At 39.9% G+C, this 23,049-nt stretch overlaps 1 protein-coding gene across 1 annotated transcript in view; it reads left to right on the top strand.

Annotated features, from left to right (window-relative positions):
* The window catches only part of HSD17B12 (hydroxysteroid 17-beta dehydrogenase 12), an 84,634-nt gene that overhangs the window by 30,662 nt on the left and 30,923 nt on the right, over positions 1 to 23,049 (top strand). Inside the window, exons 2-4 of the mRNA XM_048305629.1 lie at positions 1,757 to 1,803; positions 6,284 to 6,359; positions 20,100 to 20,210. Coding sequence (XP_048161586.1) covers positions 1,757 to 1,803; positions 6,284 to 6,359; positions 20,100 to 20,210 — 234 coding nt within the window. The remainder of the gene's footprint in view (positions 1 to 1,756; positions 1,804 to 6,283; positions 6,360 to 20,099; positions 20,211 to 23,049) is intronic.

The following is a 23,049-nucleotide window of genomic DNA, read 5'->3' as shown; positions in this document are numbered from 1 at the left end:
GAATGTATTTTTGATTTATTCCCCGAAGTCTGATTTTTTTTTTTTGGTCATTTGGACCCTTGCTTCACCTTTCATTACGTGGCGTTGTTTCTGTACCAAAACCGTCACTCACACTTTGCTAATGGTGGCTGAATAGGAAGTGGCAAAGCAGTGTGACACAGACACTTGGTTTTCTCAGTAAAATTCCCTGGCACTGACAGTGCAGCAGCCAGAGCTCTGTTCAGTAGCTGGAGCATCCCATGTGTGCAGTATGCCTATCCTTATCATGCTGGAGTTGTGGCATCTTGCAAATAAACCCTGAAACCAGGGAAGGGATAAACCTATGTGTGTGTACCTTCATCTGTGGTCATCTGTGAATCTCAGTTAAATCAGGGACATGACTGGATCTTTCCTTCTAGTCTGTTTCTGAATTGTTGCCTGACCATTCAGGCTCAAATAGGACCTTCGCTGGCAGTTTCATCTTTTGTTATTGCATCCACTTATTTATAGATAGCGGGCACAGAGACTGAAGTGGTTACAGCATTTCCTAGCTGTTATTACTCAAACAGAAATATTCTGGCTGCAGTTTGCATGCCAACTGTTCGAGGGGATCTGCAAGCAGTAACTAATCAAATCATCTGCACACGTCTCCTTCCGGTGCTCTGAAGGAAAGTTATTGCTGAATCCCAATGCCAGGCAACACCTCTGTCTGCTGTGAGTTTTGTTCAGGTAGAGGTTGACCTGAGAGTTAAACTAACGCTCCCAGTTCACTGTTCTGAAGCATTGAACAAGTCCAATAATTTGGCTGTGGCTATGTTCAGCAATAAGCTGTTCTGATCTGATAAAAGGACAAACAGAAAAAATCCAGTATATTCTGTGGCTACTTGGAGAGTGAGAGCAGAGACAGGTGAATGAGGTTAGACAGAAGAGGTAAAATTGTAAGGATGTTGATGTTTAGGCATTGGGTTTGGTGAGAAGAAAAAGCTAAGAGAGAAAAGAAGTGGTGCTGAATGTGCTTGCTTAAAAAGTGGTTGGAAAAGCAGTTCCTGTATGGAGGAATTTACTGAGATGGTCAGCTACTAGTATGGTGAGAGCCCTGGAATAATCTGTCAAACTAATGGCATGTTGAGTCACTCACAGCTTCTCAGCTTGTGGAAAAGAATCCTAGAAAGACTTGAAGCTTGACACAGATCCAGTCACCCACAGGTGAGAAAGTTTAAGCTGTAGAAGCCCAGCTTGCAACTGATGCCTGGATCAGTCACTCATACTCACTGCTGGTGAGCACAATGGTCAAAGGGATCCGAAGTCTGCTGGAGGAGCACTAACACAGAACTGTTGTTCAGCTGTTGCTAAAATCTGTTTTCTAGGATGCTTACAGGCTTGGAGATACCTTTTATTTTACTGTAGACTATATAAGTTGACAGCTGGTTTAATAGTCATAAATGAGCTTTTTTTAGTTAAATGGCTTGAAATGTCTCTTAGTCCACAAAGCTTCTCAAGAAGTGTATTAGGACAGAGGACTGGTGTGAGAAGGGGTGCTGAATTCTTGAAACACGTTAGGCTCCTAACTCTATCTCTTTCTCTCCTTTCTTACCTATGGAAGGGTTTTAGTGTGAGTTTTTAAAGCGATTTCATAGAAGTTGTGCACCTATTCCAGAAGCTTGGATGTGTTTTTGTCTGGAATGAGTACTTTAATAGCCTACAAAAGAGCACGCCCATTGCAGTTACTTCTGTGAAGCAACTAATGTAGATTTGTCTTTTTTTGTTCTTGTTTCAGTGGTCACAGGAGCTACTGATGGGATTGGAAAAGCCTATGCAGAAGAGGTAAGAATTCTTACCACTTGAAAGTCTCTCTTGATTCTTGGCTATATGTTAAGCTGTTTCAACTCTCTAAAGCTGCACATCGTATCTCCTCACTTTCTCTTAACATAGGTATCTGTGGAGAAAGAGGTCTCCCACCTTGCCTCACTCTGGTAACCAGCCAAAAGTTGTATCTCTTTTTGTTAGTTTCTTTTATTTGCTAATTATATTTTCTGTTCTTACCTTATCTTTCAGTTTTTATTTCTAAGTTTTTTAGTTTTTAAAGGATTTTAACTTTCTCAGTCCTTGGTATTTCCTTTTGGTACTTCAGGTACTGACTAAATGGCATTTATAGCTGCCAGCAGTATGTTCCAATTATTTCCTGTAGTTCATGAAGTCTCTGAAGCTGGATTTTACCTTAATCTCTTTCACTGTACTTTTGCTCTTGATGGGTATGTGGGCTCCAAATATATTTCATATACTGGAATGTATTGCTTAAGACAGAAAGTGCCTGTTAGTATGGGGTAATTTAGCCTATAAGCCCAGGGAACATAATGACAAATAGTGCTGACTACAACAATTTATAGCAAAAATAACTTTAAACTCAGTATTATTACCAAAGTGAGCCTGTCTGTACTAATTTTCACGTTCTCTGAAACACCGGCATGATTTTGTGTGAGATCAGCTGTGAGAGATTCCCTTTTTCTTGATTTTTTTTTTTTTTGTCTTGCAAAGCCCACAGGGAAAATGGCATTCCTCTTCATGGGTAGTCCACATCCATCGGATTTCTTGTTGTCCTGATGTGCCTTACCCTGCTACCTGCACCCCCAGCCCCCAAATTCCTTTCTACTTTGTAGGAAGTAGTACCTCACACTACTGGTTCAAGAAAGGGGAGTTGGCTGCAAAAGGAATTAAGCCTGGTGCCAACAGTGCCTGATCCTGGCATACTGCTCATAGTTCATACGTGCCAGATATCCCAGTTACATGGCACTGAAGCAAAGGATGCAGCACTTAATTTTAACTGTCGAGAGCAAGTGGAAGGAGGTCACTGTGCCCACATCAGAGCATTGTCAGGAGGAAGCCCTCTAGTGTGGAGACACCCCCTGAACGTTGTGGGAGATTAGTTTCAGGATCTGTATGTTATGTTACTGGGTGAATAAAACTGCAGCTTGCTTTATATTCTGTCTCTAAGAATGTCTCTGTGAATGTCTCTTAAGAGCTAAGCTGCTTTTGAGTATGAATGTGTGCTGCTGGTAGACTCCTGCATTCAAACCCCCATTAGGAAAGCCTTCACAAGTATGAGATACTGTTGGAAAACCATGTTTATTAAGGCTACCTTGCAGTGGTTGCTGTAGGCACAGAGCACCCCAAAGGGTACAGGTACTCATTCTTGGGCCATAGAATAAAACACACTGTTCATGAGTTGCATTTATTGTTGTTACTTATGTATTTATTTAGAATAAAACACAAATCCATCCTTTGACAGTTTAGATGGATGAAGAATACTTGATAAAGTCAAGCGTGGATGTAGGGCAAAATGTGGAATACCTGAAAAGACTTCTCAATCTTTAAATTAACTCTAGAGATACCTTCAGAAGACTGCCAGCAGATGCTTGATTTTCTACTAAAAATTCCCTTCTGGCTACTATAAATGCCACTGGCATATGGCTGCTTGGGCCCTGATGGCTATGATTATAGTCATGCAGACAACTTCCTTTTCCTTGGAGGAACTTGAGAGAATTGTAAGTGTGTTTTGAGAATTGCCTCTTTGAAGGTTTGATATGGTCTCACTGGGAAGTGATGGAAGAGCTTTATGAGTGTGTGGATTCTTGGGTTATAATCTGCTCTGTAGATTGTTTCCTTTTCCAAGCAGAGAACTGTTTTTACATTTTCACTCTTGCAGTATTAAGACCTTTAATCTTTGCCCAGCACTGATATCCTTATCATTGCTAGATCACCCCTTTGTGAAAGGTTTCATGTTTTGAGGATATAGTCAGGAGTCACTATTCGTTGCCCCTCTATCATTATCTTCTGTTTGCTTTTGAAAATCATTAGTATAAATTAAATCTTGGCCATATTTGTGTGCTAGTGATAAACCAGAGGTTGTGATCCCATTGCATACTCTGCAGTACTCTACTATGTACATCTGTTTAGTATCACATTTTTAGAATCTCTTGCTATGTCTACTCTAACAAGAGCTTTAACCTTGCTTTGGCTGGCTGTTAATGTCATTGTTTTCCATCCTGGAGAGAAAGGGTTTAAACAGTAGCTGTGTTTTGCTACCAAAGTGGAAAATGTTGTAGTCAATAACATGGCATTTAAGGAAATCACACCTCCATTCATCAGCTCCATTAGAATGGTGACCCCTGCATGCATCAATCCTTAGGCTACAAGAGTATCTTGCCAACATACACTATTCTGGGTGAGTTTTTATGTTAAGTTTTAAGGTCTTGTCATTTGGCCGTTTCAGGACCCTAAGAATATTGGCCAAAGGGACAAGTATAATAACGGGTTATCTACAAAGCAAGTGGGTCTTCCTTGATTCCTATATAAAAATGTAATTAGTAACTGATCTGAGGGATCGTTATCTCTCTTTGGATAATTGTGTTTCCTTTCAGCCAATAGACCTTTCAGGTCTCTACCAATGAAGGCAGAGTGCTCAACAGAAACTAGTCCAGTTGCATCAAGCACCTTAATTGAACTTGCTGTCAAGTGCTGTATCTTTTTCAAGTTTGATTACTTCTCTTGGTGATATTTGTTCCTAGTTACAGGGTCTTCTGTTGGCTGTTTTATGTGCTCTCTGCTTAGAATTCCCCTTGCAAATGGGTTTCTGTTTCCAGATTTCAGGTATACTTCTCAGAGTGCATGCCTTTAGTGTGAACATAGCAGTGGTTTCTCTCAAGCTCGCCCTTGTGGTGGAAGTTCTCTAAATGTGTTGAGGTTCCACTGATGGGATGGGTTGGCATCACTTCACTTCCTTGGCTTTTGAGACAAGTACAGCTGGATACTTTCCCATTATGCCCAGATACCTACTGAAGCAGTCTGAGAGCCCAAAGGTCATGACTGCTGAAAGAGAGCAAACTGTTCTGTCAACAGTCTGGAGCTTTGCATCCATGAGGAAGATCTCTGGGGCTTTTTTGCCGCATGGGACCATAGTTATTTTGGATTCTGAGTAGATTACTGTCAGATTGTCCTGACAGGTTAGGTAATCAAGGCCTTCACTGCCTTGATCCTGTGGAATGAGAATGCTATTCCCTTCTTCCTGGTGCCTTCCAAGTGTACTGTGGGCTTCATGTAAAATGTGTTCCAGTGAGCCAGGTGCTTATTTGCAGGTGGATGGTTGTGTTCATCACTTTTAGACAGTAATCCTTGTAACACTGCCTCATTTCCTGGAGCAGAAAGCTTAAGTTGCCTGTAAGTCTGAACCTGGCAGCTGTTTGTTAGTGATTCCTATGGTGTTTTTGGTTTCACCACACCTCACCCTATGAGATTTCTACTGCTTAGAGATCACATGTGGGAGTAAAGTGCGGAGTTCACTGATGAGCTCTGTCATACGTCTCTCCCACAGAATCACTACTGGTTTGCACACTCCTGCTAGAAAAGTAGATGGCTTTAAGCCAGTTCAGGTTGTTGCTGTACTATGCTGTGGTGTTTCGAGGTTTTTGGGTCTGTGTGTTTTGTTGGTTGGTTGGGATTTCTTTCTGTTGTGGTTTTTTAAAATTCCATTGAAGAGCAGTTCTCATCAGCTTCCAAAGGCAGTGAAGGAGTTTTATTGGAGCAATGACGACATATGTGGTTTTTATATGTAAGCCTTGAGTGTCTGAAAGGCAGTGTCACTTTGAATTGGTTTCTACTTATAGTAGTCACATTGTTTTCACAGCAGAGCAATTCAGATATGTAACTGATTTCCTGCAAACTCTTTTCAATTGAGTTGTTAGATCCCATTTTAAACTTGCAGTGGTAGGTCTGATTTGATGACCAGGGTATGCTCTGGCCACATCTTAAGTTCCACAGCTAGCTTCTCTAAAAGAGTTTCAGAAGTAAATTAACCGTAATACTTAGGAGTAGTACAAAGTAGGAGTGGAGCCTTACTAAAGGGAGGAAGTATTGAGTTGCAACACAGGTGTTCAAGTGACCATGGATCTCTTAACTTGGCATGTTAAACTTCATTATGGATAATAATGCTCTGACTTACAGAGTTAGTGTAAAAGTTCTGTAAAATATCTACTGTTCATTTTCTATTTTATAAATGTGCCTATCCACCTATATTAGATGACTGAGAAGATAATAAATGTGGTGTGAAGGGAATTAAGTAAGAAATAACATGGAAGTATTTGTCCTGATTTTCCCCTTCAAGTCTCTATTTAAAATTGTATTATTTTTTCAGACTTGCTGGTCATACATTGTTGCAATGTTTGATGAATTTTGCAATTCCTTTGATTAGGATACTAACTTGGAAGTGATTTATGACTATTCTAATGTCTCCTGTTTTGTTTTCTTGCAGTTAGCAAAACGTGGGATGAAGGTGGTTCTAATAAGTAGGTCAAAAGATAAACTGGACCAGGTTTCTACTGAAATAAGTGAGTTAAAACTTCTTTCCTAAACTTCATTGGCATGCTTATAAATAAATGCAATTGCACATGAATTTCATCCATGCTAATATATACAGCTCTGATTTTGGAAAAGGTTTGCTCTTGTGCACAGTGCAAATGTTACAGATATAAGTGGTAAAGGCCTTGCAGATCAATTTTACAGCTGTTCATATTTAACTTCTGAGAACAATAAGGCTTAATTCTGGAATAAGTGACTCCTAAAACTGTTAGTCTTCCATAAGAACAGCTTACCAGGCCTGGCTGAAATACCACCTATTCACGTAGTAGTGGCTGTCTAAAATCATAGTAAGGCAAGAAACATGCAGTCATTTCTCCATCTGAATATTCCCTCAGTTTGAAGCAAGTTTGATTTCATGGGCTCCAGCCATAAGGGTGATTTCTTTGCAACTAGAAGCTGTTGAAAGCATTTTCCTTATATTACTTGTTGTCTTACCAAGTATACAAATTTATTGTGGGTAGCTTGCCCCTCCTCCCTTTTTTTTGTTTTGTTTGAATAAACTATTCAAAGATTAGACTGGGGACTGGTGAGCTCTTTTGAGGTGGTGAGTGTTCATAAGATTATATGGAATGTCTTAATGTGTTTAAGAACCTGTGTTAGGGATCGTTTCTTCAGTAAGTGTGTAGTAAATGACTGTAATGGAAAAATAAGGAGCAACTTTAGTATTTCAATCACAAATGGATATTTGTACAGGATCTGTTAGGAAAAAGCATCCTCAAGTCTCATGCTGACAAATGATTTTCCAATCAGAGCAAAGTATAATGTAACCCACAAGAATTCCTCTTCTAATCTATATCTCTTTTATTAAGGCATACTTCATGCAAGGTTATTAGTTTGTGCAGAGTATGTCAAGATGAAGGGAGAATGTAACTCTGTGAAAAGGTTTTGATAAGCAGGAGTAGGAGTTGTGTACTATAAAGCAGGTTTCTCAGTGTAATGATGTTGGGTAAAGAAACCTTCAAGACGATACTTCTGTGTTACCCTCCCTTGTCTTGCTTAGGCTTTCTACAATAGTCTGTGTACATAATGCAGATAATGGTAAGAACTACTCTCTTTCCAAGGTCATAAATGTATAATTTTGGCTTTAGTTTATTAAAAATTTCAGTGAATTTGTTAGTGGCACTGCTTTACTGTAAAGCACAATCCCCTAAGTTGAGCATCAGCACACTGTCCTGTACTAGGTTGTGAGGGGCTGCTGAGTGAATGGAGGGATGACTGAAACACTCCAGGACTTCAACTTGCTACACAGTAGCTGTTGTGCTAGCTCTGTGAAAGTCAGGGCAGACAGTTCTATTGATAAAAATGTCGCTGTCTCTGATTTTTAGTCCAATGTAAGGTAGCATATGAAAGTGTTTTCTAGACAGAAAATTCTTCATTTCTATGTACATGTTTAAGTCACAGAGAGCATTCCTTCTTAGAACAAAGCTGTCATCAAGTTCTATCTTCCACTAATTTGGAAGTAATTGGCATTGTTCATTAGTATCCTGCATTTAAGGCTGCCAGTGCAGTGTCTGGACCTACCTGTGATGCTCTGGTCAATGCAGTGACAGTGTAAATGCAGCAGAACAGGTGCCACTGCCCGGGTAACCTGTGTAACTGCTGACACTTGCTGCCAACACATAAAGAAGCTACAACAAGGTGGTTTTTTTGGGGGTTCACTGCAGTGGCTGTATGATAGTTTGCTGCATGAGTGTGAGCATGTGCAGTCACGTTTCTAGCAATGTTACATCAAGTTGTTTTGCAAAGTAAAACTAACTACAAATAATCTTGTTCTGGAATCAAACACCTATGTATGAAGTGACAAGCTTCCTGAAAGTGGTCATAACCCTTTCTGTAACCATGTGGATATCTCTTTCTCCCTGGGAATTAAGCATGACGCTGACAAGACAGATAAATCTACTGTTTGGAGATTCAGCACTTACATGATAGCTGCTGGGGGAGGTTCTCAGATTAAAAAAATAGGTACATGTACCTATGTGAAGCAGCCTGTAATACATAATTACTGTTAGGCCTCACCCAAACATTTTTCTGCTTCCTTTCCTAAACCATCTGAAATGAGATGACTCACACTGGGTTTTCAGAACACTTCTTTTGACAACACTGAGCCTACTGAAAGGCATACCTTGTTCATTGTGGCATATGCTGAAGGATTAGGATAGTCTGCATAATCAAGCCAGCCTGAATCGCACTTTGAGATCCTGCTAGGTTTTACCTGGACAGAATTGTCTTGTATTCAGTCTCAGGTGGTCTCTGCAGTCTGTTCAGATGTCGACATATATGAGGTGGGTGACTTTTTTAATGCTAGGGCTGTAATTACTTGAGTGGTTCACTTGCAGGCTTCTAAGGTAGCTTTAAACTTCCTTATGGTGGTCCATTGTTCTTCAAGAGCTTGCTCCTCCTGAGTAATGACTCTTAATCACTTTAAGGAAGAATGGCTGTTTAACTAATTCCAGTTCTTTGAGTTGTGTGATTCTGTGCATGTTTTTGGTTTCCTCCTCCTTTTCACTAACCAGTCTCATGCTTATCCTACTGAATGGGATAGATGCACTCTGTCACAAATAATGAGAGGGCTTTTGAGGATCAGGTGTGTTCATTCTATTTCAGAAGACTCTTCTTCCACTCATAGGATTGACTTCTACTAGGAGTGACATCTATTTACGAATTGCAAGTTGTATAACCACCATCATAAGGGAAGTACTGATACATCTTTCTGCATGTTAAATGCCAGTTGACCTGGAGCTGATTTTTTTTATGTGCATATGCACATTAAAGTGGCTGAACTGATGTTACAGGAATGCCAGATGTTCTGAATATGCAGCTCAGTTTGAGCAACAAAAATTAGTGGGTTAATTACAGGTAGTTAAAGACTTCAGAAGATTTTTCACTGTATTTTCAAGCATGTTTTAAAGCTATTTTTTTTACAGAGTACTTAGGTGTTGTAGGATTTGCCATGAAAGAGAAATTCTCCTTTCTGTTCCCTAAGAAATAGAGTATCAGCCACTGACTGAAGAAGGAATTTTGCATTTCCTCTTCAGTCGTCATGGACAACCTTTATGAGGAATTATATAAGTTTTATGGAAATATATTTGATCTTTTAATCAAGTTGTCACACACAAGCACAGACTATTAAGGTCACTATAAAAAATGCTTGCCTAGTTTAGTTCATGCTGCTTCACTGTTCCAGCACTTTTCTGAAGTGTTCCAGCACTTTTCTGAAGTGTCTGTAAGCACTGCATTGTTAAACACTTCCAAAGGTTCAGGGAGGATCAGAGAGAAAATTTCTCTCTGAATGGAGACAATTGTTTGAGTGCCACATAATGAGTCTATTCCTTGATTTGCTGTATTTAATAACAAGCATGGTCCAAGACATCTCAGGTGTTCTGTGCCAGCAGTTGGTTCTTGAACCATGGATTTGCAGGCAGAAAAGCTTCAGTTACTGCACTGGATAGGTTTGTTCTGAGAATTGAGAACTACTTTGGTGTAGAAATTCATTACCTAAGGGCTGCAATATGAAGAATGTAGTGCAGATGAGATAAGAAGGGAAAAAACTTCAAAGCTTGTCTATAGGGAAATTGTTAAAAGAATTTGGTATTGGTGTCCATTGTTAGCTGATAGCTTCACAGGACAGGTCGTGGAGTTGTACATGAGCTGCAAGAGCCAGGATAGAACTGTTGTAGCTTGTTGCTAGTGTTTCTGCTTGCAAGTCTAAGTAGCTACTTACTTGTAGGTGAGTTAATGTAAAAGCAACGTGGCAGATTCTGAGTTTGTCATCAGTTACTATATAATTAAAGGAAATTCCTATTTACTGCTTTAGAGTTGGTGGTTTAGTGTTACATACACCCAGGTGATAAAATTGGCTCCAGATAAATTGTTTGAATTGAGAGAAATCAATTGTTTTTCCAATGTATTCTCACAAATGAACATTTAATTGGAATACACTGTAAGCCTTTCATACTGTTGGAGAACTAATGTCCAAAACTTTGATTCTGCTACATGTCTGTAAGAAAATACAGGTTTCTTTTAGAAGGAAATATTGGTTTTTTGCAATTAAAATCTATGTAGTTGACTATTTCATTCCAATACATTTCCTCAGCCCAGTGTGTAGTGTATCTAAGCTGCTCAGTCATGGTAGTCTCATCTTGAACTACTCTTTAACCGTAAGATTTTGGGTACTATAATCTGATAACTGTCATGCTTATACTTGGGATCTGTGTTCTTCTTGCTTTTCTGGCATGATTTTTGAGTACAAAAATGGGATGTGGTGCCAAAACCAGGAATGTTTCTTCTCCATTTCCTAGGCAGGTGTGTTTTACAATTTTCTTGGTAACTAGGTTGCAGGCAGCATTCTGAAGCAGACCTGATGCTGACCCCTGTGCTTGTGCCTCATCCCTTACCATGTCCCACTACAACAAACGGGCCATGCCCCCAGGAGGAGCTGATGCTGAGCCCTGTGCTTGTGCCTCATCCCTTACCATGTCCCACTGCAACAAACGGGCCATGCCCCCAGGAGGAGTCTGACCCCTGCAGATGCTCACCTGCACCTCCCTTGGAGCCCTTGGCTCTTTCACCTCTGCCCTGTCACTTGGATTTCCTCCCTGCTGTGCCCTGATAAATCCTCCTCACATTTTGGAGCTGGCAAGTAAGAATATTTGTGTTTAATAGAGGAGGCTGAAATGCAGACGAGCTCTGTGAGGAAGGGGACGTCTTCTTAGTTTTCTTGCACAGAAATGACAAGGTTCGCTTGCCTGAGTTTAACTTGAAGACTAAGTGAATCCAGCAGTTATTCTGACCTTTTGTGATCTATTTCAAGGTAAATGAATGTGTTTGCAGCCTTCTATCATCTGAGCCAGGTTCAGCTTGACATACTTGAAATCCCCATATATTTCTTGAACTTGGCAAAATGGCTTCAAATATTTTAGACTTGTTTTGATGCACTGAAGTCACCTTTCACATGAAGCTGTAGTGTGAGGATCTTTGATTCAAAATGAGCTCTTGGATTTTATCTCTGAAGAAAGTTTCCCTGGATGAAGTGAACAAAGTTCTCTTGGTTTTGCCTTGCATAAGCCACTTACTAAAGGAGCAGTTGGCAGGCATTGTAGAGAGCTGACAGAGGATTCAAACTGAATTAATTTTTATTAATTTTTTTAATAAATTAAATAGATAAACCCTGATGTAAAAGGTAGAACAATTGGAAAGGGAGCTTATTTTTAATTTTTAATTTCTTTCTTCTTTAAGAATTCTGCTTCTGGGGTTTTGGCTGGATTTTTTTCCCCCTTAGTGCCTCTTTTTTTTATCATCTTCTCTTGAATTTTCTCAGTGATGTTTTGCCAGGATAAATTTGAAGAAATTGACCAGAAAACTTAGAGAGAAACACTTGACAGATGTCCTGCAAGCTACAGGATGCACTCCTAAAACTACTTCACCTCTTAGGAGAGTTTTGAGGCAGCAACATGGTAGGACAAGCCACATGTAAAATGTTCTGCAGATGACTAGTGATATCCTTGCAGAAGGACTTTGTTTCCTTATCATCTGTCAGCATATGGAATAACAGACCACTTGTCACAGGTGGTTTTAAGGATGAAAACTACTTTAGGAAGTTTACTGGTCAGTGTCATGGGTTTGACACAACTGTAGGTGAGCTGGCAAGCTCTAGGAGATGGTGCTTTCTCACATCTGGCAGGACTTGAGTGAGCCTCTTCCAGAAAGAAGGTGCTTGCTGTGAACCTCACTGCCAGTGTGTTTCTATGCAGTATTTATTAATAATTTGTAAAGTCCAGGGAAAGAAATGTGTAAAAGTTATTTAAACGTGAATTAGATGCTTTGGGTTTCCTTGTCTGAATGTAAACGCAGCAGAAGTAGCCTCTTCTCAGGTACTCTGTATATTGTGCCTGGAGGATAAGGACTAACTCTGGGTCTTGAGTCTTAAAGTTTTACATGTTAGGTAATTGGATCGATGGGCCAGTGACTTCATTGGTACTTTTGAAGCCCAGACTTGAACAACCAGGAATTGTCATCCCTGCAAACATTCAGGGTCACTTCTGCCTCTGCCTGGCAGTAGTTGGGTGCAGGAATATGTTGCATTTTCTGTAACACACAGAAACTCAATGCTTATCTCTGCTAACAACCTATTTGTAACATAAGGCTTTAGGGATGCCAAAACAAGAGCCCTTGTGCCGGTCTCTGGGCCATTAAACACCTTCTGTTAACAAGAAAGCTGCAATCTATTGCTTATCACTTTCAGTGTAAAATAAGCTTAACATTACATGAAAAGATAAGTACTGGATTGTTGTCATGTTGGATTGGGTGAAAGTCTGTTTTGCAAATCTGCTTTAAGCCAATTGGTGGAAGCTCTATTGCCAAGAGACTTAAAATTAGGCCTTTTAAGTGTCTCTGCAGGGAATACTCTCTCTCTGGCACAAGAAAGGACTGAATGGTGCAAACAGTGCTGTCCTCCTTCTGCAACTTCCTTCTGTGAATGTGTATTTTAGTCTCATGCCACTTTTTTAGCAGGTTAAGTTCCATTACATCAAGTCCTCTTTATCTGTCAAAGCTGTAAAAATCCCTGATAGACTTCTCTGCTGAGGAAATGGTGATAATCACTTTTATGTTTTTTCAGGAATATGTTGTGGTGAGGAAAAACTAGTTAATACCTCTCCATAGAGAAAGGAAACTCAGTTGACTTGTTTTGCACAACAAATTCTTAAGAAGAAGTCCTTGAATATGAGAAATAAACAATTTTCGATATGGTGTAGCTACTGTATAAAAGTATGCCTGCTGTGTCATTCCTTAAGCATGTGCCACACTTCCAGTGCTGAACTGGGTACTCTATTACCTTGAGCAGTGCATGTGGACTAATTAACAATGTATTTTCCCTTACAAGTAACACTTTGGAGAACCCTGAAAACTGCTTTTAAATGCCTGTCTTTGGGATACAGCAAACATTTTACTGGGGGTGCTGAATTGGAGGTATAAAAGATAATGCTGAATTAGCCTAGAAACTTGTTTCCCTTCTTATATTTGCTTTAATTCAAGTAGAGTGACTGACTTAGATGTCTTGAAATTGATGTGAGAGTAAGGGCACAATTTTTTTTTGTTAATCCGTGGTATGACACCTTTTAGTCTCTATGAGTGACCCTAAATTTTTCTTAAAAAGTGTTTTTTCTAGTCTTTCTGAAATTCATTCTGTTGAGCCTAAATCTGAAAAGTGTTGATTTTTTTTTTAATCGCTATTATTCTAATAAGTATATGGCTGAAGAATTTAGACTTTATTTTGCAAAAAGTGATGCAAAATTTATGTTTACATGTATGCACATATCAAGTGTACACATTGTCACAGTCAGACAATAATTATGACATTAAGGGAAAGGAAATTTGACAGGAAGTATGGGAAATAGCCCATATGACCTTCCTAAAACGATTCAGTAAATTAAAAATAGCTCTCTTCATGGTTAGTAAAAACAAGTACATCAATAAATATAAAAAAAAATTCTTGTCGAGGGAGTTGAAAACAGTGTTGGGGAAAGAGGAGAGAAGGAAGGGGAGTTTGCAATGCTGCCTGCTACACAATAGCAACCTTCCCACACTTCATGTTGTGCTTTCCCCTGAAACAGCTTGGGAGTGTTCCCCGACCAACTCATTGTGCAGCTTCAGCCAAAGTGGGTATTTTGGGGTTGTGGTGAGGAGAGCTATTCTGGGAGTCACGACTCCTGATGGCACGAGGGCGGCCGCACGTGCGGTGCCCTGGAGCCTCTCGTGCGTGGCCCGCTGCGGTGCGCTGGAGCGAGGGGTGTGCGTGGGAGCACCGGAGCTCAGCTCGCCTGGCTGCCTGCAATCACAGCAGCATTTGCAAACATTGCCATGCCCCGAGTGTGCAGCCCCCCTGGCTGTCAGCCTCTGCAGCTGTTTGTCACAGGCGGCTTGATTTTGTGTTTTGAGTTAGCTTGGTAATTAGAACAAGCTTGATTTAGAAAAGCTTACAATGTTGAGCATAATATTTGGGTGAATGGCCTTATTGATTGATCCTGTGTTGCTCAGACTGTGTTTCTGACTTGGTTAGTGTGTCTTAGAAATTGTAATATATTTTGATGTAATGGAAGTCAAAGGGGAGCAAATGGAGGCAACTATTAGTAAAGTGTGTTTTCCCTCTGTTTTGTAGTAATAGTACTGTATATACACATTACAAACTTACACGCCCCAGTGGCTCAGTGGTTTGTGGACTTCTGAAGTCATCTGTGAAAGCTGAGAAGTGAAGAACTAACTTTTATATGTCAGTGTATATTGAAACTTAAGGTTAACAGAACATTTAAAATAAGGTCTGTCTTTTTTTACCTGCTGTATAGTTCTGCGTGATTGGATTTTTTAAAATATTCACTCTTTTTAAGGAAGCTGTTTCTGAGATTACATGTGCAACTGCTGCAGTATGTAAGGAGTTCCCTGGAAGTCCTGCATGTGTACTTGAATAAAAGGAATCAGAACCTATTCCTAGGTGCTTGACCAAGTGTGCATATGCACATACTGTTAAAAATGTATAGAAGCATAGCAACTACTGTTAAATTGTAGGCAGGTATCTTAAGCTATGCAGGAACAGCATAGCCTTCCTTTGCAACAGGTGCAACAGAGCTTCTTTTTAGCTATTTCTTAGGTTATCAGTATTCAGCTCCAGAATTTTACACCCTTCAAAATGTTCAGAGAAAGCTAGCTCTTGTTATACCCAGCTGATTTTAACATGCTTTTACGTGGTGAATATATCACTGTGTAATAACAATCTGCTATCACCGGTCTTGGAAGTATGTGGTACTTCTGGAAAACAGATTCCATCCATCCATGACACTGGGAGTTAGTTCTGTGAACTCTGAAAGTCCCAAATTGGATACATTCCCAAAATGAATTCTCTCCCTTAAAACCAACCAAATACTTTGTAGAGCTCTCAGCAGCCACTCTATAGTCTTAAACTCTTCATCTCTGTCCTGCATAGATGAGTACTAAAAAGCAGGAGGTTTTAATGTTTTGCTTTCATCTCAGCTTCTTACCCTATACTGGAAGGTTACAAACACTGTTTCTGGAGACTGGGTGCTGCATTAGGGTGAGTTTTACCACTGCAGTGATATAGGAAAGATGGCATCTTTATTTGTGGAGGTAGTTGATTCTCCTTACCTAAACACATTTGTCCTCTCCTGTATGATGAAAAATGGAGAGCTATTTTTCTACTGCTTTGAATCTCTGACTGTCCTGAAGCTGAAGACCAAGCGAGACTTCTTTTATGTTTCTGCAAGCCAGTTGCATTATACTACATCACTGTGTTGGCAATATTTATATGACTTTGAATGTAAAGTGGTGAGATGCTTCAGTTCTAGCAAGAGTTTTTAATGTCCTTTCCCTGATCTTGAAAGAACCATCCCCATTACCTGCTTACAGTGTGGGCCTTGTATCCCAAACCTCTCTGTTGCAAAGTTGACTGGATTTGCCTCAACATTCTTGGTGCAAATTCAAGCTGCTATAGCAAACTGCTTTGAAAACAGGTGGTTCAAGAACTAATGTTATTTTATTAGGGATGAAGATCTTGTAGTTCTCCTGTGTCCCAGCACAGTATGACAGACACCCTGACACTGCTGCTCTTGGGTAAACTGGGTTGCTTCTCCTGACCACCAAACTGGTCTGTTTGCTGTCACATTGACGTACACAAGCTTGCTCCTCTTGGGGAACCTTCTTTGAAGCCCACTTTATCTGTGTCTGAAAGTTTCTTTAGCATTTTCTTAGCCTGTCAACCAAGATTTCAGTTTAGGGGGGCTGCTGATTTGAATAATTTTCAGGCTTCAAAGAATTTTTAAAAAAATTAAAAAAAAAAAAATAGGAAAATGTATGCCTCCTAACCATTTTATGGTTCTTTATTTTTTATTATTTAGGGTGTTGCTCACTGTAGTTTCTAGCTTTTTGTTTTGTTTTTTTTTTTAATTACAATGTGATCCTTTTTTTCCTGGTGTTTTAGGTAATGTGGTGCTATTTTGCCAGTGAATCTTTTTAGTAGACAAGGTGTGCCCTACTTTGCCTGATAGTTAAGATTAGCATTTTCCTTGCATAGCAAGACTGGATACATTTCCTGTAAGTCAGACATATCTGGCCTTTGGAATTAATTAAGTTTTTGCTTCACCTACTGATGTTGTAACTGATGATCTTAGATGAGAAATCAGGCAAGTGTTGTCCTGTTGGCTGTTCCTCGGGATGGTTATAAGTTTTTTAATGTTTATTTTGAGTAAGTAACACCTTAACCAAGGTTTGAGACACTATGTGGAGTCCTCTTCTGAGGATCCTGAAGGTAGTGTGTTCTTCAAGGGATTATATGTGAAAGTGTTTGTACTTCTGATGGTGTGAAGAATGTAGTTAATGTATTTGTTTCCAGACTGTCTCATCCTGTATTGTGCAGGAATGCACAATGGGAACATACTTCAGGAAGTCAGTAGTTCTTGTACCACTGCAAAAATAGGCACTTTTTTCAGTTATCTTTCAATGTATATTTTATGTACTGCTTTTGTTTGCATGACCACTGTATCAGACTGCGCTGTGCCTCTGCCTCTGGAGTCTGTGTTCTTGGGTTGCTCTCTGGATCTTAGGAAGAATACATCCCAGTATCTTCTGCAAAAGTTCACTCTGTCTTTTTGTCTTGTACAGTGTTGATACCAGCCTGTTCTATCACCATTGGGATTATTGGTTCATTCAGCTTTTCCACAGTGTGAAAATTTGCTCATGGTCAACAACTTGCTTCTCAAATGATGATGTGATTGCAGAAGATCATGTCTGCATTTATTGGTTTACCAGGATTCTGTTGAGCACAGTTGGTGTCTTGCTAAATTATTAGATGTCTTGACTGAGGCAATACAGACCCTGAAAATTAACTGGACATGTGAATGTTTAGGTTAAAACTTATTTGTAGGTACTGATCTCACCTGAGTTTTTTCGTGAATGAGATGATTAAAACACTGGTGTGTCAGAATTAAGAATTGTGAAAGAGACCTGCTGAATTTCCTTTCCCATCTTGTGGGTAGGTGATGACTGACTGCTGCACAACTGTTGACAACATGGTGTTGTAATATTCAGTCTCCTGCTAAGGACCATTTGAAGTACCAGTTCCAAAAACAAAACATCAGATCCACTTTTCAAAATATCATCAGGAATGCTGGACTTGCTGGCAGGTAATAGGTCTTTCGGGTCCTCTGGCTGTGACTGCAAAAATTGGCTTAGTTTCCTCCTTTCACTCCCTGCAGCTCTCAAGTACCTCCTGGTCCTCAAGCTGAAAGCTCCATTAATGAGTTTCAGATTTTGTCTTGGACAGCAATAGCCCAGACACTCCTAGATGCCCTGGATAAGGACATAGCCTATTTGCTTCTTTCTCTATTAATCTACATCCCAGTGCCTTTTTGGCAGATAAAATAGGAATGTGCTCTACTCTCTCTTCTAGCCCATCTGTTTGGGAACATCTTAATCCTTAAGATCAAGGAAATTCCCTTTTCCATTTTTTCATGCAGAGCAGGGCACACCTGCTCTCCTTTGCACCTTGTGCTCTGACTGCTAGACCAAGTTTACGCAGAAGTGACTTAATGCTATTTGCATTGTCATTTGACGTGGAACTATTTTCTCAGGTGTATCTCCTCGTCTTTTCCCTGAGGTGGTGGATCATCCCACCTGTTGCAGGTTCTGGGACAGAGCACAGGGTATGCAAAAGTTATAGGATACCTGAAAGCTGTCATGAAATGGGGAAGGAGGGTTTGATCAGCTAGTGGTAGCTGCTGGGGCAAGACAGCCTTGCATGTTTGTGTGAGCAACTGCACAAAGACCTTGTCCTCTGGCTGTACCAGTGGGCAGCCCTCTACTTTGCATATGTTTTTATACATTGTACTGTGCAGCCTCTGCCCACAAAAGGGTGCTGCATCTTTTTATAGGTGTATTGCTTAACTACCATAAGTGTAATGGCTCTTTGCTACTTTTCTAAAGGCTCAAAGAAGGGTCTTATATGAATAGTAGTGTGAGCACTTTCTATTTATTTTTTTCTATTTATAGTGTTAGGTCTTCACAGATTTTTGTCTTTACCTTGTCCTCTTAGTATCTCTATAGTGATTTCAGAAGGCTTTGAAGATAGATTGGTAACAATCCTAACGAAGTGTGTTTAGTATAAAAAGGACAGTACCAATTGAGCAAATTTGTCAGAATGGTGTTTGGGTCCTTTAAGCAACTTGCATTTCATGAAGCATCTGAGTGGCAGTGAAGACAGCTGCAGATCCCACAAAACAGTTAAAAATGACATGTGTGCATGTGTGTAAAGTGTGTGACTTGGGCTTTGCCCATCCAGTCCATTTGCAAGTATGAGATGAGCCTCTAATGTTGCCCTCAATTCTGTGTCCTGTAAGAAACCAAACGTGTGTGCTAAACATTAGAACAGCTGTGTTCAAAAATAGACCATTTCTCTGCCCCCCCTTCCAGTGTTGAACTTGATTTTCTTCTGACGCGATCACAAGACTGCTGCTGCAGTAGGGGCTTAATGCTATTTACGTCGTCATTTGACATAGCAACATCTCTCAGGGGATTTTTAAACAATGCAGCTGTTCTGGAGAGATGAAGAGGTTGAGGATGGGGAGAGGGAAAAGGAGCAGAAATAATTTCATCTGTTATTGGGGATATTGTGGGGGGGAGGGGAGGCAGCCAGCAAACCAGTGAGTTCAGTAGATTCATGATTCTGCATGAATGGATGGCAGGATCATGGGAGTCGCGGCTTTCCCTTGAATGGGAAGGAGCATCATGGGAATCTGGCTGCTTCTAATCTTTTCTTGTGAATGATTCTTTTCCTTTAACATGGCACTGGTTTTTATGAATGGCTCTGGGGGCAAAGTGCTGCAAAACCCTTCTCAAGCTGTACACAGGTGCCTTAAGGAACACTAGGGTGGGAGTCGGGTGCAGCAGAACAGAGATGCTGCAATGTTAAGCTACTATTCTGCTCTTTTGAAGTCTGAGAGGACATTGTACTGCTTTTGATTCAGTATAATTTAGCTTGATGAAAGCAGAGTTGCTTTTTATATGAAGTATTTTTACTACTTGCCTTCTTCTCTTTCAAAATGTAGTTGCCAACGTGTATTTTTCCTGTTCTAGTAAGGGTGGAGATGACAGAACATCAGAAGGGCTTTGGAATGATAGCATTTGAAGTTCTGCTCTTCTTGTTCACCCACATGTTCCCTTTTTGATATGTGTTAAAAAAACCCTGAAGATTCAAAAAGTTTTAGGGGACCAGAAGTGAGAATGGAAATGGAGGGCAATAAAGAATTGTTCTGCTTGGTCTGAAGCAACTCATTTGCCATTTGGCTTAAGTTGAAAAAAAATGTTCCTGTCAAGCTGTATTTGAACATGGTTGTGTACATATATTTCCAGATTTCTCCATTTTTGCTGTTCTATGCAAAGGTGTATAATTTGCTTTCTTGCCACCTTTCTTGTCCCTTACAAACAAAATGTGCTGAATCATTTGAGAATTTATATTCTCACCAAAAGTAGCTTAATGTCACAAACTTCCTGTGCAGGTAATGTTAAAATTCAGGGATTCCTGTTCCAGAGGTGAAAATGTTCATGTGTAATGCTAGCTCTTATAATGTTTTGTAAAACCTAGTAACTGATACAGTCTTAATATCTGAATGGTAAACTATTTCAAACTTTTCAAAACTGTTTTTTTCTAGGGGAAAAGTACAAAGTGGAAACAAAAGTCATTGTGGCAGACTTTGGAGAGAGAGAAGATATTTACAATGGAATCAAAGCAGGATTGGAAGGCCTGGAGATTGGTGTTTTGGGTTTGTATCAGATCTAAGTCTTTCATTGTGATGTTTTGTCTTGACATGCCTACTAACTTCTTCCCATACTGAAGTTTATTGAAACCAATTCACAGAAGCTATTATTTATCTGACTAAGGCTTTGTTGCTGTTAATACACTACATGAGATGGTGCTTGCATATGTGCCTACTTTCTAGGAATTTGTGATGCTTACTGAATGTGTTCAGTGTGTTTTTCTGTGATTGTTGGAGGCCTTTGACTGCAGCTTATGACTGCATGCACCATGTCTTGAACACTTGGGGTTGTTGAGCCTGGAGAAGAGGAGGTCTCTCGCCGGGGAGACCTTGTTGTGGCCGTTCAGTACTTAAAGGAGGCTTGTAAGAAAGATGGGGACGCTTCTTAACAGGGCCTTTGCAATAGGACTGTTGCAAGGAGCAATGGCTTTAAACTAAAAGAGTGTGGGTTTAGGTTAGGTATAAAGAAGAAAAAGTATTGAAACATTGGAGCAGGTTGCCCAGAGGAGGTGGTGGATGCCCCATCCCTGGGAACATTCAAGGCGGGGTTGGATGGGGCGGTGAGCACCCTGACCTGGCTGAAGACATCAGGGGAGTTGGACTAGATGCCCTTTAAATGTCCCTTTCAACCCAAACTATTCTATGATTCTATGACCTAATACCATCTTAGATCCTAAACAAGCTTCACATACTTTAGCTTAGGAGATACTCAGTTTAGGAGTAGAGCCCTGTGGGAAAAGCGTGAACTTTTAATTACAGGGCTGTTGGAATTCAGTCCTTACAATAGAACATCAAGTAACTGTCTCCTGCTTCAAAAGTCTTAAGCCTTTTCTGGTCATGTTGGTAAGCTGTGTTTCTTTTGCTGATAGGAACACAATATGCCTGAGTATGGTTTGCTACGTTGCAGGAGTGTAGGTGGTGTGGGAATCCTTGAAAAGACAAGGTGATCCCTCCAGTTACTATGTCAAATGTAGAACTGAGGTGATTTCAAATAGATGCTTCATCACAAGCTGAGAAGAGTTTCAACATAACAGCAGTTTACCTGAATCTTCTTTGAACAGTGGGGTAAAGGCAGTTGCTTATTGGTTTTTTGGGTTTTTTCCCTTGGAAGCACATATGCCTGTGCATATCCTGTATTTCTATGGTTAGTCAATATAGGGATGAGAACCTGTGATGGTTAAACACATAAAAAAATCACGTGGCTCAGACATCTACTAGTACTTGTCATATGATAAAGCACTCTTCACTACGAAACTCGTTTTACTAACCTGATGTGCAATAATTGCAGCTGCAAGCTGTGGAGTATTTTAGGCACATTTTGAAACAAATTTGTTACACACGTGATATACTGTATGAACTTTGTTGCTAATAGATGAATCTTGTTGTACAATGTTTGAAAATAACACTCAAGAAAATAGTGTATATAAAAATGCAATTTAAAAATAACATTGAAGGATAAATGTGTTCCCACTACTTCTAACAGACGTGAGTACATACAACTCATGGCATCCAGTATTTAATTGCTATAAAAATTCAAAGGCATTGGAGTAACTTCAAATGGCAAGGATGTGTTTTGTGTAAAGAGTAGTTGTGACACAACTGTGAATGCCTTGTTTCTTCTTTCTGAAGGAAATAAGTTCCAAAGAAACTTTGAAGAGTAAAATTAATGTACATTCTAATCTGTCCTGTCAAAATCTACTCAGGGAGTGTAGGGCTTGCAAGCTGCCTGTCACGTAGCAATTGCTACAGAATGGTAGATCATTTAAATGTCTCAAAACACCAGCAAACCTTTTACTGTGCAAGGTACATAGCTGCACTGGAAGGGTTTTTATTATTTCTCAGGCTGTGATTAGGTTATGGTGATTCACAAAATCATGAAAATCTGACTTTTTATAGCCTTGCACAAACTGGGCACTAAAGCAGTGTGTGTGTGTGTGTGTCAAGTTTTGTGTAAGGTTGTTACAGGAAACCAAAGCGCGTTCCTCAAACAGAGCCAGCTTCTTGCTTTTATTTGCATGAGCACCTTGGCTAAAAACATGGTAAAAATAGCAACTAAATGCTCTAGAGCTGTGTATTCTCTAGCTGAGTTCCTCTGCTTTTTTTTTTTCTCTTGCAGCCATTGTCAGTGCAGGTTTACAAAAACCTCTTTTCCAACTAATCACTAGCAGTTGTTAGTAGATCTTGTGCTCAAGATCACAAGATAACATGATATGTAGGTATTTTCTTTCCCCCAGAGATAGCTGCAGTAATAGAAACCACTTGCCAATGTAATTTTTCCACACAGATGATGGCCACTCCAGAAAGACAGTATTTTAATTTTTTATGGTAATTAACTCCATGCTTTAGCGCCGTGTATTTTAAATTCTGTAGCATTTGTTGCAATCTAGAATGTAGCTTTTGTTGAGCTGTGTTTTTCACGTTTGTGTGAGGGAAAACATGGATTTAAATGCGAACAGCCATAAGGGTTGATTTCTCAGGTTCCAGCATATTTCCTTCTTTTAGGTCTCGTTTGGAACAGTAGGTATGAGGAGCATTGGTAGCACAGCACAGTTGCCAGTGATCAATGCTGATTATTTTTTAACCTTATACTTGGAGACATAGGAGTCTCCACACGTACTGCTCAAGAACAAGCTTCTAATTATGGACTTGCACAGAGTCTAACTAAAGTACTTACAGATTGAAATCCTTGTAAACTTCTTATTTGGAAGCTTCTTCTCACCCACGTAGGAAGGCTAAAAGAGTTTGCATAATGTTTTGCTGTGTGTTCAAAACAGCGTCTGTCAGTGACTTCGAACATGTGCTAGCTACAGCAATATGTTAAATAAACAGAGGTGGGAAATCTTCC

Source organism: Corvus hawaiiensis, chromosome 6 (assembly GCF_020740725.1).
Source record: "Corvus hawaiiensis isolate bCorHaw1 chromosome 6, bCorHaw1.pri.cur, whole genome shotgun sequence".
Taxonomy (NCBI): Eukaryota; Metazoa; Chordata; class Aves; order Passeriformes; family Corvidae; genus Corvus; species Corvus hawaiiensis.
Note: the sequence above shows the minus strand (reverse complement) of the source record. Positions and strands in the feature narration are given on the sequence as shown.